Source organism: Poromitra crassiceps (assembly GCF_964638095.1).
Source record: "Poromitra crassiceps genome assembly, chromosome: 20".
NCBI lineage: Eukaryota > Metazoa > Chordata > Actinopteri > Beryciformes > Melamphaidae > Poromitra > Poromitra crassiceps.
The window spans coordinates 22,903,761-22,918,670 of record NC_139637.1 but is presented as its reverse complement, the minus strand read 5'-3'; the positions used below and the strand labels follow the sequence as shown (position 1 = coordinate 22,918,670).

Genomic DNA, 14,910 nt, shown 5'->3' with positions numbered 1-14,910 from the left:
TCACGATAACGATACGATACGATACGATTTTAACAATATTTTTTTAAACTTGAATAATGACAATATATGACTGGAAAAGTAGTATTTTATTTGAAATGCACAAATACAAAATATGCTGTTGTGGGAAATTGTTATTACAATAACAACTAGAAAAAACATGAGATTGGAGATAAGGCTTATCTTGAAATAGAATGAGTTACACCGTCACTTAGATTTACTTTGAACTAAAAGGTTTCTCAGCAGTATAAATTCTCATTATGCATCTTCAGTTTTTCTTCAAACTCAAACAACAAGACATTTCTTAGTCTATTTTTTATGCATCTTCAGTTTTTCCTGTCAAGTAAACAGTTTTGCCAGAAACTCAATTGAATGGTTTCTCTCCTGTATAACTTCTCATGTGTCTCTTCAGAGACTTGTTCAACTGATCTACTTTCCACACATTGAACTTCAACAAACAAAGACGTTTCTTTGTCTATTTTTGAAAAAAAAAAAAAAAAAAAAAAAAAAAAATTCACGATATGAGATTTCATCTCAACGATACATATCGTGACGTTTTACTATCGCGAAATTTCGTGGGACGATATATTGTGACACCCCTAATACATAATACGATGACTAAGATTTCTCTTTTCGAAATGGGAAGCAGTGAAAATGATCATTGACAGACACTCACAGATTTGGGGTTGGAGTGGTAGCGGGTGGTGTCACAGACCACGCTGTAGCCAATCAGACGGTCCCCAGGAAACAGGAAGGTGCTGCCCACAGGCGAAAGCAGCACCTCCTTGGTCTCTGGGAAGAGCCACTCGATGGCGATGTCACTGAGTACCGGAGACAAGGTCCTCTTCAGGGACTTCATCATCTGCGGAGTAAAAGTAAGTAAACCTGAAACTCGAAACAGAATAAATTGGGTTTCTTCATTTCAGATATGAAATACACCCCGACTCGACTCATACATAAAGTGAGCGTATTGCCGTCGAGGGGACTCTTTTCGTTGACAGAATGATTTAATAATTGGTAACGGTGGCAGACTCTCAAACACTTTACAACCGCTTCAAAACGGCCCCCTAGTGACCTGCAATGGGCTGTCTGTCGCAGAGAAGGGATATGTCATTTGAAATGAGTAGGGGTGGGGATAGAGATAGGGCCTTGCTACAAAGGGAGGCTTTTTGGATTCACACTCTTCAGACAGAGCATCCGAAAGGACTCAGTGAGGAGCTGTTATTAGGCTGCTTTCTTTGACTGTGCAATTTTCTATGAATATATTTTTATTGTCTATTTTCTACTTTAAATGTACTTAGTATGATGCATTCCAGCCCTAGCTTAATCTCTCCTGTCTGTTACTTACAACACAGCAGGACCTCTTTCTAGGCCATTACAGTGGAAACATGTCCAATTATCTAAGCATAATTCTTTTAAAAAATTGTTTTGTATTTTGTTTTGTATCAATCTGTATTCCAGGCCTGGCTTACTCCCCCCTACCTGTCACTTTGAACACAGCAGGGCTTCGACCTAGGCCTGGTTCTGCTCTCCCACACAGTGGGGCTGACCAAACTAGTATTGTAAATACATGCAATATGAATGCATTTTTGTGGTCACCCATTGTTGTATGTAGACATTTTTGTTTTCTTTGACATTGGAACTTGTGCATTGCTTGGTTCTTACATTCTTTATATACTGTAACTGAATTATGACATTTCGTTTATTGAATGGACTTCCGGTCTCATTTCATTGTATTTAAGCGTCATTTCCGCCTGACACAGCAACACGCTGAAGAAGGCCGTTAGGCTGAAACGTTTATGTCTGTGTACCTGGTGAAACTGGAATAAACACAAATAAAGGACATTCTGTGTGCTGGCTCTCCTCTCCTTAAACTGTTCTCCTGTGCCGTCAGGGGCGTAGGCAGAAATTCAATTATGGGTGCATGGGCCTGGATAAAATTGGTGGGGCAATTGCATGACGAAATTTTGCGCGCGAAGCGTGCAAAATTCCTAGATGTCATGAAGTCGTCATGCATTAGACTCTGGAGATGATGAGCCCTGCGTTTTTAAGCTACAAAACCATTAGCTAGCAAGGCAGGAGCAAGTTTGCCTCTAGAAAACAAACAATACTTTATTTTTTTTATTTTTTTTGGGTGGGCCAGGGCAAGAAGTGGGTGGGCGGGCCTGTGCCTACCCAGGCCCACCCGTAGAAACGCCCCTGTGTGCCGTGCACCTAAACTCTTAAACACCGGTGAGTGATTGCCAGTTTGTTTGAACATTTGAAATGAGTACCTTGGGTTGCAGCCTCTCTCCCTCGGCGAGGAACTCCGCCGTTCCTTTGGAGACGGTCGCCAGGCCCTGCACCAGCCTCCTGCACGCGCTCTGGCCGATGCCGAAGGTGTAACATCTGCACAAACAAACACAGCAAAAACACTCGCAGCTCCGTGGACACAGATCTCCAGACATGGGAGCCTAATGAGAGGCATCATCTCTCCCAGCAGTGACGTGTGCTTTTCCCACAGAGCTAAGAGACGCTGTGATGCATCACGATATGTTACAAAAAGCCATAACAACAACGCTCCATAAATCATCTCATTTGTCAAATAGAGAGGCCAAAGTGGAACTTTGTCACTTCCTGCTTCAGCACTGTACCAGAGATTTTCATCCGCCATTTATTTTCCCATAGACATTTCGTAAAAATGCTTATAAAAATAGTTGTACTTGTTCAAACCAAACGGTACAGATATATTTAGAAACAGGAGAGATCGCATAACATTTCACTCGGACCAAAACGTAAGAAAATGCGGATTTAAAGAAAATGTTTTTTCAATGTTTTCTTTTTAAAGTTTTGGTCCGAGTGAAATGTTCTATGGACTCTCCCGATTCTAAATATATCTGAACCGTTTGGGTTGACGAAGTAAAACTATTTTTATAAGCATTTTACGAAATGTCTATGGGAAAATAAATTGTGGAAGAACATCTCTGGTCCAGTGCTGCTGAAGCAGGAAGTGACGTTCACTTTGCCTCTCTATACAGCCGCGGAAAACCCAGACAGAGCCAAGCAGGAAATGATCTTTCATTCTGAAAAGTTACAGCATGCCTGCAGCTTCTCGAGGTTCTCCTGGGAGGTTTGCTGATGCGGTGTTTTCACATCATGGGTAAAGCCGTATAGGTCTGTCAATTTCATTCATCACAAACAGATCAGATAGCGATCGCATGCCACCAGATATCAGATATGGCTCCTTTGCATATTTGATGGGGGCAAAGAGTGTAGATTCAAAAGGAGACGTGACCTTTTGCATGGCCGGGACTCTGACGTGGATTTTTGGAAGTGAGAGAGGCGCTGTCATCCTGCTCTGGCCTCTGACTGGTTGTGCTGATTTGTCAGCATGGCGTGATAACGAGCCAGGATGTGTGGATGAATTGCTCTGTGTTACTAAATGCAATCATCTGGCGGCGCTCATCCATTAAAAGGGGGAAGACAAAAAGTCAATTATTTCCAGGACGGCTCGGGAGAAGTATTCACAGTGTGAGATTAAAAGATGCAAGTGGCAAAATGAAATGATTTATTCCAGGATGACTCGGGAGAGGTATAGAGAGCCAAAGTGGAACTTTGTCACTTCCTGCTTCAGCACTGTACCGGAGATTTTCATCCGCCATTTATTTTCCCATAGACATTTCGTAAAATGCTTATAAAAAGAGTTTTACTGGTTCAAACCAAACGGTACAGATATACTGTATTTAGAAACAGGAGAGACCGCATAACATTTAAAAATGCGGGTTTATAGAAAAAAAAGAAGTCAATGTTGTTGTTTTTTGTTTTGGTCCGAGTGAAATGTTCTATGGTCTCTCCCGATTCTAAATACATCTGAACCGTTTGGTTTGACGAAGTAAAACTCTTTTTATAAGCATTTTATGTCTATGTCTATGGGAAAATAAATGGCGGAAGAAAATCTCTGGTACAGTGCTGAAGCAGGAAGTGGCGTTCCCTTTGCCTCTCTCTATTCACACAGTGTGAGATTAAAGATGACTTCCAGCATGACTCTGGTCGGGAGAGGTATTTATTCACAGTGTGAGATTAAAGACGCGAACGGCAAAATGAAATGCTTTCCCTGTACACCGCCCACCTATTGTGCCGCCGGGCGTTCTCTCTCAGCTGACAGCGGGTGTTGTTACCGTCCTGCAGGGAGCGCTCTCTCTTCCTTATTGTGTGGCTGTACATGTTGTAGTAGTTTTGGTTTTGTACGCTGTATCGAATAGCTGTCAACATAAGCTGTTGCACCCTCTGACAGACTGTTTGTACTCGCATTATACGGTACTACACTGAGACAGCTCTGTCTATATAAAGGTGCGTCTCCCCAGGTTTCATTTTGAGAGGATTATAGCGCAATAACCACGGCTTGCATTTAAGCCGCTGACAATCTCTCCGATTTGATTGCATGTTATCAACGAGCTGTGCCTTTTGCATAATAAATATAAACAAAAAAGGGTACCGTACATTTATTATTGAGACGCCATTTTTGCTTTCATTTAATACGGCACAACATCCAATCTTCTGTGGCAGTGTTGCCGCCGCTGCTCCGGTGGCGTCTGATAACGTTATGTTCAATCCAGCTACCTCAGGCAGCCATCCATATCAATCTGGGGTACAGTATGTATGGCGTTGCCCTGCAGATATGGTTCACACTCGAATGGTTCATTTGGTAAATGGATCTGGAGCCCACGGTGAGTGACAAAGGTTGCCAAAGTGTCAAAAAGGCACAATTGTCAATTTGTCACCACGTTAATGATCTCCCACACACCCGCCACCCCCCAATCACCAGAGCACAGGAGCCGCAGGAATGAGTCCGGAACTATACTTCCGGGTTCTTGAGAGGAAAAGTCTATGGGATTTAACATGGGGGTTTTCGCTTCAATGCATAAAATAAGGTCTGCGGTTAACAAAAGTTTATGGGAATGGGAATTTGGGTGCCGCATGATAATCTTCACAAACGTAAATAACTTTTATGACATTTTGGAACGTAAATGCGTTTAAAAAAAAAAAGAAAACGCTTCAAAGGGCATAAAGGTTATTTTTGTGAAGAGTATCATGCTGAACCCAAATTTGCGTTCCCATAAACTTTTGTTAATCACATACCTTATTTTATGCATTTAAGTGAAAACGCCATTCTAAAACCCCATAGAGACCCTGCGGAGCGCGTCATCATTCAGAAATCACGCCCAAAACGGGGGAAAACAAAAACTCCCCCCCCAATCCTGCCGTTCTGCTATGTCACGTGCATGATCGGGTGTTGCATACAAAGATCATATATATGGAAGATGAACACTCCAACTTACTTCCTTGACAGCTAGATCCACATTTTTCTTCTCGCCAATTCTCAATGGCTTCCTTGTTTTGCTCGGGAGTACAAAAAAACTTTCATTCGCGATTTCCTTTTACATTTGTTGTCTGCGCAGCCCACCACACAACAGCTCTTAACTATGTTTAATTCAAGGAAAATGTCGCTGGTGTTTGGAAGTGAATGGAGAGCTTTCCCCCGTGATGGGCATGGCCTATTTCATGCAGTGAGTCTCTATAGACTTTTCCACTGAAGAACCAAATGGCGGCGGTAGGATAAAGCCTACAAAAATATGTCATCCCTGCGGCACTCAGTCTATTCTAAAAGTCAAGATGGAGTCCGGTAGACACGCTGACTGGGTTCATCATGGTAACACTTGCCTGATGTGGCGTGCGTGGCTGCGTACCAGCTCGATCACCTCGCCCGTGTTGCCGACAGCGCCGTCGGTGAGCAGGAAGAGCAGGCGCGGGTGCCCGCTGTACATGGGCTGCCTCACGATCCAGCTGAGCGGCGCCAGGAGGTTGGTGCCCCCCATGTCGGCTCGGATCTTCCTGATATACTCACAAGCCAGACCCAGGGCCTCCTGGACCATGACGAGAAAAGAAGAGGGGAGAACATATTATATTCATGCTTCTTCATTTAATAATACAGTCGAGCCACAGTAGCACATTTGTCATTTCTGTATTTAGCACTGGAAAGCAGATACGAGATAGTGAAAACTGGCAGCATGCCCTAGATATGATCTCATTTTAACACCAGTGTAACTAGTTCAGTGTAACTAGTTACTAAGTAACTAGTTACTGTAACTTAACTACTTTTTGCAGTAACTAGTAATCTAATTACTTTTCAAATTTAGTAACTCAGTTACAGTTACTAAAATAGTAACTGGGCTAGTAGTTACTAGTTACTTTAGGACATGAAAATAACGGACAACTTCAGAGGATTATCTGGTTTCTGATTCTCAGACCTAGTCCAGGGAGAGAGCTGCAGCTGCAGCCAGGCAGAGCCCCAGAGGCTAATGACCTTGATAGGCTATAAGCCTCCCCAATAAGTGAATGTTCAATGCCACACTGTGGCACAGCAACACTAACATAATGTGTGCAATTGAAGCAGACTTTTAAAAGTAACGCAAAAGTTACTTTCCCGAGTAACTAATTACTTTGAAGTAACTAGTAACTTTTAAGTAATTATTTTTAGAGAAGTAACAAGTAACTGTAACTAATTACCAATTTTCAGTAACTTGCCCAACACTGTTTAACACACAGAGCTGCTATACCTCCTCATAGTTCTGGCTGGTGGTGAATAAGGACTTGAACGTGGAGCCAAAGCCTATGATGTTGAAGAGGCAGCCGGGCAAAAGGCTCTTCAGAATCACCATCATGGCATCCTGAGGAACAGAGCCAATGATGCACATTAACATATAGAAGACTATAAAGAGAGATGAATATATTTGAAATGATCAAGGAAGAAGACGGCAACTCCTTTCCGCTCGTTACAGCCGATAGTTCTCATTGGCCCATTTTGATCACACGTCTTTCCCCCGCCATTAACGAGCTCTGCTGATTCGGGGGTCAGTGGGTACACGCTCGTCGTCTACGGCGCAGTTGCATTTCAAGTGTGTCATTCTCAAGAAGAGGAGCGAAAATAGGCTCCATTTCAGCATTTCCTCTCAAGCTCAAGGCTTTGAAACAGCACCGCATAATATCGTCATATCCATTACCTGCCACACTTCTATTCACCTTATTCAGAAGAGACCGTCTGGCACAGGAAGTGTAAATACAATCGGATGTTCCCGATTGTATTTACACTTCCTGTGTGACTCATAAACCTAGTCTGACACATAATGTGACTCGAGTTAAGCTAGGTCTGGACCAGGTGAGTCAGACTAGTTTGAGCGGCACCAGTCACGCTGTGTCTGTGAGGTAGGATATTAATAATTCAATAATAATAATAACAACAACAACAACAATAATCATCATAATCATAATAAATCAATGCGTTTGAGCACTGCCACTGCTTTTCGTGTCATGGTGCTGTTGAGGTATTCGGCGGCATTTCCTGAAAGATCACAGACAAGAGGGTGAAGAAGAGTCATTACATCATCATCATCATCATCATCATCATCATCAGGCCTTAAGCCTTAAGCCCGGCCTTAAGCCCCGGACACACCCAATCAAAATGTGTGAGTGTGAGTCACAGGTGAACGTCACAGGTGCGTCATCGATGATCGAGGTTCGGTGCACCAGCCGGCCCAATTAGTTATAGACACATTAGCAATGCAGTGGGGGAGCATCCTGAGCCTCTGAGGTGAGGAGCAAAACCAATAACCATATCTGGTAACACCTGGAGGATTGCTTGAAAGATCAATGACTACGTTTACATGCACACAATATTCTGGTTTTTGCCCATATTCGGAAAATGACAATATTCTGACTAAATGAATAATCCACTAATACTCCCGTTCACATGCAGCCGTAGCTCGCCCTCCCCGACACGTGAGGGGGAGGGGGGGGGGGGGGGGGAGATGCAGGTAGAATCATCTGAGTTTTTCTGTTGAGAATAAACAGAGCAGCGCTGTTCTTACCAGCATCACTTGGTTCCATTTCAGGAGCTTGCTGAAGTCTTTCATAAAAAGTAGTCTAGTACGTTATTACCTCGCAGGCTCGCAAGCATTTTGGACTTCTGTGGGCACCACTCTCTCTTTAATTATCTCTCTTTAAATCGATGTGCCAGAGATGATGGATTATATGATTATATCGCCTATTCTAGCTGACCGCAAACACGCAACGTGCGTCGCAAACTGCGGTAAAAACCCTGATTGAGACGCATATTCCGAATGCGCTGTATACATGATCAAAGAATCCTCCTAAAACCTGAATAATACTGGAATAACCCAGATGTCTTCATCGGAAAATGCTAAATTCGGAAAAAGGCCAAATTCGGAAAATGCAACTGGAATAATGCTGTTTACATGACCCTTATCAAATTCAGAATATTGTCATTTTCCGAATAATAGTGGAATATTGTGTGCATGTAAACGTAGTCATTGTGATCACCTTTGGTGAATAGCGAGCAATTTGCCTAATCAGCCTACTAGTCTACAGGTACCTCACTTCAAACTGTTGGCTATACATATAACCTCCTAATACTGAGGAAAGCTTTTACTTTTCTTTTTTTTTCTTTTAAAACTTATACATTTGAATGTATTTGGTGTCAAATCTGCAACACATTTTGATGTATTCTTTTATGAAAGAAAAACACCATCTAGGGACTGGTGATGTGATACATCAAACCTGTGACGTTTTGATCAATGTGTGCATTGATGCATCAATATATTCACATCTGTCCCTACAAGCAAAGCAAACAGAACGCCACACACCGTACTGAGAGCTGTGTACCACCATAGATATTATATTACTGTAGATGGGTCACCGCCGCAGTCTCCGCCAATCCTAACAAATGGTAGCAGCAAGTCTCCTAAATGGGCGTGGTCAACCATTGACTCAGACCTGCCGAAAGTCTCCTAAGTGGGCGTGTCCGTGGAAAACCGTGGGCAAAACCCCACGTGACAAAACGACCGGAGGTGAGTTGAAGTTGGGCCGTCTTGCTTGAATCCCATCGTCTTTGGTACCACTACCTTCACACGGCTGATGTTAACCCCGCTCATGCTGCCGCTGCGGTCGAGGAGGAAGATGAACTCTCCGTGCACCTTCCTCAGGTCTGAGCTGATGGACTTGAGATCGGGGCAGAAGTTCAGCATGACCACGGGGTTGTGGAGGATGTCCTTGTGGAGACGCTTGTGGATGATGTCCACCTAATACATGCAGAAGGAGAAAAGGCCAAAGACAGAGAGAGAACTCAACACAGTCAGACGGTGGGAAAGGCATGAATTATGGGCCATCGGTCAGCATGAGGTAATTGGATTTTTGCTGGCACTTTACATTACAGCTCAGTAACTACATGGTAATAGGGGGGGGGGGGGGGGTCATAGTGTGATTAATTGATTATTTTTAATTAATTTATGCAAAAAGAGACCCGAGTGATTTCGGAGAGGGAGAAAGAGCACGTCAACCGCCCATGTGCAGGCAGGTCCAGGCGGAATGTGGTGAGCCTTCGGAGGGTTTCCATAGAAACACCTTTTTAAATCACACATGCTTCTCCTGGTGTGGTCCGTCGGTCACTTGACAATCTAATGACAGCTCAGATGTAGTGAATGAAGGGTGACACACACGCACACAGACAAACCCCCCCCCACACACACACACACTTTTCCCCCCTCACAAGTGTATAAATTGGCAGCAGCTGCATCCATTTTTATCATCTCATTAATGATGACTTGATTATTTTATTGTTATTATTTTTCCTTCTTTAAATTATGTAAATTGAGCCATAGAGCCATTTCACTGCATGAAATAGGCCACGGCCATCACGGGGGAAAGCCTTGAATTAAACATAGCTAAAAGCTGTTGTGTGGTGGGCTGCACAGACAACAAAAATGTAAAAAGAAAAACGTTTTTTGTACTCCCTGGAGTGTTCATCTTCCGTATATATGATCTTTGTGTGCAACACCCAACCATGCACCCGATGTAGGAGAATGCCAGGATTGGGGGGGGGAGTTTGTGTTTCCCCCCGTTTTGGGGGCGTGGTTTCTGAATGATGACGTGCTCCGCAGTGTCTCTATGGCAAAACCTATATTGAACTTCCAATGGCTTTCTCCAGACCAAAAATTCTTACTCTTGCCAGACATTTAAGATGATAACCAAGAAGATGGCTGAATGTCGTTGACCCACTCACTTTCCTCTCGTTGCTGGAGTCCTTCTTGGTGGCCTTGATGAAGTCGCTCCGGCCGTGAAGATGCTCGTCGTACTCGTCCTGCGTCATGTCCCCGTCCTCGATGAGCGCATGTGGCAGGTGGGGCTCTAAAGGGTAGGACACCATGGAGCATTCATTACACAGACATACCATCAAGCTGACGACACACGCTAGCTGCAATAGAGAGGCAAAGTGGAACGTCACTTCCTGCTTCAGCACTGTACCAGAGATTTTCATCCGCCATTTATTTTCCAATACACATTCCGTAAAATGCTTATAAAAATAGTTTTAACTTGTTCAAACCAAACGGTTCAGATATATTTAGAAACAGGAGAGATCGCGTAACATTTCACTCCGACCAAAACGTAAAAAATAAATAAATGAGGGTTTAAAGAAAATCTTTTTTCGATGTTGTTTTATAAAGCTTTGGTCCGAGTGAAATGTGCTATGGTCTCTCCCGATTCTAAATGTACCTGAATCATTTGGTTTGACCAAGTAAAACTATTTTTATAAGCATTTTACGAAATGTCTATGGGAAAATAAATGGCGGAAGAAAATCTCTGGTACAGTGCTGAAGCAGGAAATGCCTCTCTATTCCCCTGATAATAGCCTGGAATTGACAGCAGGTAGCAGCATAAGGTGGGGGGGGGGGGTGAGTTTGGCAATCTGTGGTGCAAAATGATTTCTAGTTTCACATAAGGATTAACTGTGGCAGTGATTCTCTTAAAGGGTGTTGTATTGCAGCAGGGTGTGAAGGGGGGGGAAAACAGATAAATGAAACTGGATAAATAAATTAAACCTGGCGACTCTGGACTCGGAATGAGGCCAAGCGTGAAGATCTACCATTTTCTTTCCATTACTGTAATTTCCTTTCGACTCTATGACACAAAACATGTGTTTTTCTGATGATACTGGCTATCACTGCTCTAAGCTAACGGTGAGAATAGACACAATCTCCTCTTGACGCCGTTGTTTTTTGGCAAAAACACTGCGGTAAAAGCAGCCTGAAGCGGCCTCTCCACGTCTGCCCTCCCTCCATCTCTCTGCGAGGACGGATCATCATCCTGGGATGCGATTGGAACCCACAGCAGCGCCGCCACAACACTGAGTTGAATTCAATTGGAGCCGCACTGGCCCCGGGTCTGTTTGCCTGGACAAAGCCTTCTTTAAGAGGATCAGCGAGGCCAGGGCTCACTCTCCCGCCTCTGGAGGACATGGAGCCCACACACAGGTCACGACAGAGATGAGGGGGGGGGGGGGGGGAAGGAAAGGAGAATACAACACCCACGAAGGAGTCTGGCTCTGCGGGCATGTCAGTTTAAGCAGACACACAAAAATGAGCCAGTGATTCACCTCGCCGCGGGTCTGATGAACTATTATGCTTATAAAGGAACGTCTGAATAGAGGCTGTGGAGTAGGGCTGCCACTAACGATTCTTTTCATAATCGATTAATCTGTCGATTATTGGTCTATAAAATGTCAGAAAATGGAGGCAAATGACGATCGGTGTTTCCCAAAGTCCAAGATGACGCCCTCAAATGTCTTGTTTTGTCCACAACTCAAAGATAATATCATTTTACTGTCATACAGGAGTAAAGAAACCAGAAAACATTCACATTTAAGCAGTGTTGGGCAAGTTACTTTCAAAATGTAATATACTACATATTACTAGTTACTTTCATTTGAAAGTAATAAGTTACTTTACAATATTACTTTCTGTGTAGAGTAACTCGTTACTTATTACACTACCGTACTTTTGCATTACTTTTACCAAAACAACAGCAGCAGCAGAATGACATTACCGCCCCGGAACCATCCCGAAAAATAATTTAAACCGCCTTGAAATCAGTGAAAACAATCCAAAATTCTAAATGTTATTCTTTTCCTTTGTTATTGTCATCTATAGTGGTTGTTTGCATAAAAACACACAGTTTGATTAGGAAATAACTGTATCTTTTTTAAATATGTGCTTTGATTTGATCAAATGTAACTTAATTTGTAACTTGAGTTACTTGACAAAGTAACTGGTATAATATTACTGAAATCCTATAAGTAATAAGTTATATTACTGAGTTACTGCTAAAAGTATTATATTACATGTAATATGTTACTTTTGTAATGAGTTACCACCAACACTGCATTTAAGAAGCTGGAATCAGAGAATTTAGACCTGTTCTCTTAAAATTGTACTCAAAACGATTAATCAATTATAAAAATAACAGTTTTCTGTCGATCGAATAATCAATTAATCGATGAATCGTGGCAGCTCTACTGTGGAGCACTATAGCTGGTGAGATGACAGAGCTGACGTAAACAACACACTTTCAAAAATGTTGTACTTGGAGACGAGATAAGACTAATCGGGGCGCCATGATGGCTAGACGTGCTGTAAGTGAATGTTGAGCCTCTCGGCACCTACCGCTGGGGTAGATGAGGATCTCCACCGGACAGTCGTAAGTGTACTTGTCAGCCAGGGTGACGACCACGCTGGTGGCAGAGCGGGCCTGCGGGTCTGCATCGGCCCGGATGGCATGAGAAGGACTCTCTACTCCTACACACACACACGCACACACACGCACACACACACACACACACACACACACACACACACACACACACACACACACACACACACACACATATAAGTACTTCTAAGTAAATCAGGGTTCGTGTTTACCTCCACCAACAGAATTGGCCATGAGGTTGTGTTTTCGCCCCCGCTTGTCTGTCTGTCTGCGGGATATCTCAAAAAGTTATGAGCGGATTTGCACGAAACTTGGTAGAAAAGCAGCTCATGGGCACAACTTAGAACTGATTCACTTTCTATGCCCCCTGGCCAAAAGGGGGCGCTGTAATGGGCGTGGCCAACGGATTTACGTAACGCCACGAAACTTTGTAGAAAGCCTGGTGGAGGTATGCATTCTACCGAGTGTGTTCGTGGAGCATTCGTGTTTTTGTTATTTCCAACTGACAGCACTTGAATGCATCACACGTCACAATTGCATATCACAGATTCCAATGCAGAAGCATAGAACTAGAAGGCAACATATTATGATTACAGGACAATTGATGCAAACTAAAGCGGTGTTTTCTTTTAAGAAACTTTATGAGTGCAGTGCTAACAGTTGGCCAGTGGGGCAGCACTGGGAGCGCTAACCTGCCAGGAGGTAAGGAGCTCGTATCTCCAGCTGGAAGTTGAACTCGTAGTCCATGGAGTTGATGGCCTCCTCCTCCAGCAGTGAGGCCAAGCACAGTTGGGTGGAGTTGGGATTTTGATCATGGGGACTCGGGGCGCAGCTATGCCTGTCCCTCCTGAAAGTGACAGACAAAATGTGACCATCCAATCATTCATCAGCATTTCTTTGTATAATCCGATTTCTATTTGGGGACCTGAATATCCAAATCCAAGTTCAAAACACATCTTATACATCAAATGTTGCCAGAACCACATATATATAAAAAAAAATTTTTTTTTTTTTTTTTTTTTTCAAACAGCATAATATTCCATTGAATATTTTGTTTTTTTACTCACGCCCTGGGGAAATTCGGCGACAGGCCCTGCTCCTCGTTGATGGTCCTCTGCACCCGAGGTGTACACACCGGGGGGGACGACACCCTGATGCCCCCGCTGGGCAGCGTGCACAGCTCAGAGGAGGTGCTGACTAGAATGTTGATGGTCTCCATGGGAGGGATGAGCCCCAGGTTAACCACTAACACTGTCCTCTCCAAATCCTCATCCATCACTACGTGCCCTGTAAACACCAGACTAGGTTTAGTAAAGTCACGACGTGCCCTGTAACACCAGACTAGCTTTAGTAAAGAGCCAAATAAAAGCAGTGTTAATGTGCACTATGTTGCGGGGATTATAACTTGGAGGGCCAGTGGGGTTTTCTTTTCAAAAGGAAAAATAAATGAAATTCAAACATTTAGATCCACTCTATCCACTTTCACTCATATGATGTGTTTGATGCTCTCTAGTGTCTGTTACATCTTAACTCAATGCCTGCCAGCATTAAAAAAGAAAATTTACCAGCCACTGCCAGCGTCTTTGATCATTTTCACTAATCTTTCAAGACCCACAGAATATGTTGTTCTGAATATGTAAACACTGAATATCCCAAAAGATACTTTCATAGGGGGGGGGGGGGGGGGCATTTTATTCTAGCTTGATCCATTCTTTAGTTAGCGACACTTTAATGTAGGTAGTGTTCATTTCAGATAAATCAACACCAAGTTCCTCCTGCCACGCTTCTCTAATCCTCTCAATGGGGGCGCTGACGCCATTAGATTCCATTAGATAACGTCGATGGCAGGAAAAGAGTTAATTAAAACATAGCAGAAATTGTACTATTTGGCCCCCATAATAGCCTACCTGGCATACCATGGCACTCTACCAGCTAAGCAGGGTGTGTCCAAACTTTTTTGAATGGGGGCCAGATTAGATCATGTGAAATTACCGGGGGGTTCAGCTGCTTCTCGCATCATATGGGTTATAAAAAATAAATAAAAAAATCACAAACAATACAATTGTACTATAAGGATTTTATTTACCATCTGAAAACATTAGTTCTGCTTGTATTGTTCCTACTTGGTGCTTGTCTACAAATTGTATGATAGTGCTGTCATCATCGTTACATGAACGGAAAAAAATGCTAATTGAACTTACTTGATTAACTAATACTGTGTGGAGGAGGGCCACATATAGTATATTTTGAGAGACAAGCAGAGGGCCACTTAAGATCGGTCAAAGGGCCGCATCTGGCCCCCGGGCCGCACTTTGG

The 14,910-nt window shown here is 43.3% G+C and overlaps 1 protein-coding gene across 1 annotated transcript in view; it reads right to left on the bottom strand.

Moving 5' to 3' along the window:
- vwa5b1 (von Willebrand factor A domain containing 5B1) overlaps window positions 1-14,910 on the bottom strand; it is a gene marked incomplete at both ends in the record, with an annotated part of 31,890 nt that overhangs the window by 13,872 nt on the left and 3,108 nt on the right. Inside the window, 9 exons of the mRNA XM_083656654.1 lie at window positions 674-859; window positions 2,271-2,385; window positions 5,698-5,900; window positions 6,594-6,704; window positions 8,955-9,131; window positions 10,112-10,236; window positions 12,549-12,680; window positions 13,287-13,441; window positions 13,662-13,881. Of these exons, the coding sequence (XP_083512780.1) occupies window positions 674-859; window positions 2,271-2,385; window positions 5,698-5,900; window positions 6,594-6,704; window positions 8,955-9,131; window positions 10,112-10,236; window positions 12,549-12,680; window positions 13,287-13,441; window positions 13,662-13,881 (1,424 nt within the window). The remainder of the gene's footprint in view (window positions 1-673; window positions 860-2,270; window positions 2,386-5,697; window positions 5,901-6,593; window positions 6,705-8,954; window positions 9,132-10,111; window positions 10,237-12,548; window positions 12,681-13,286; window positions 13,442-13,661; window positions 13,882-14,910) is intronic.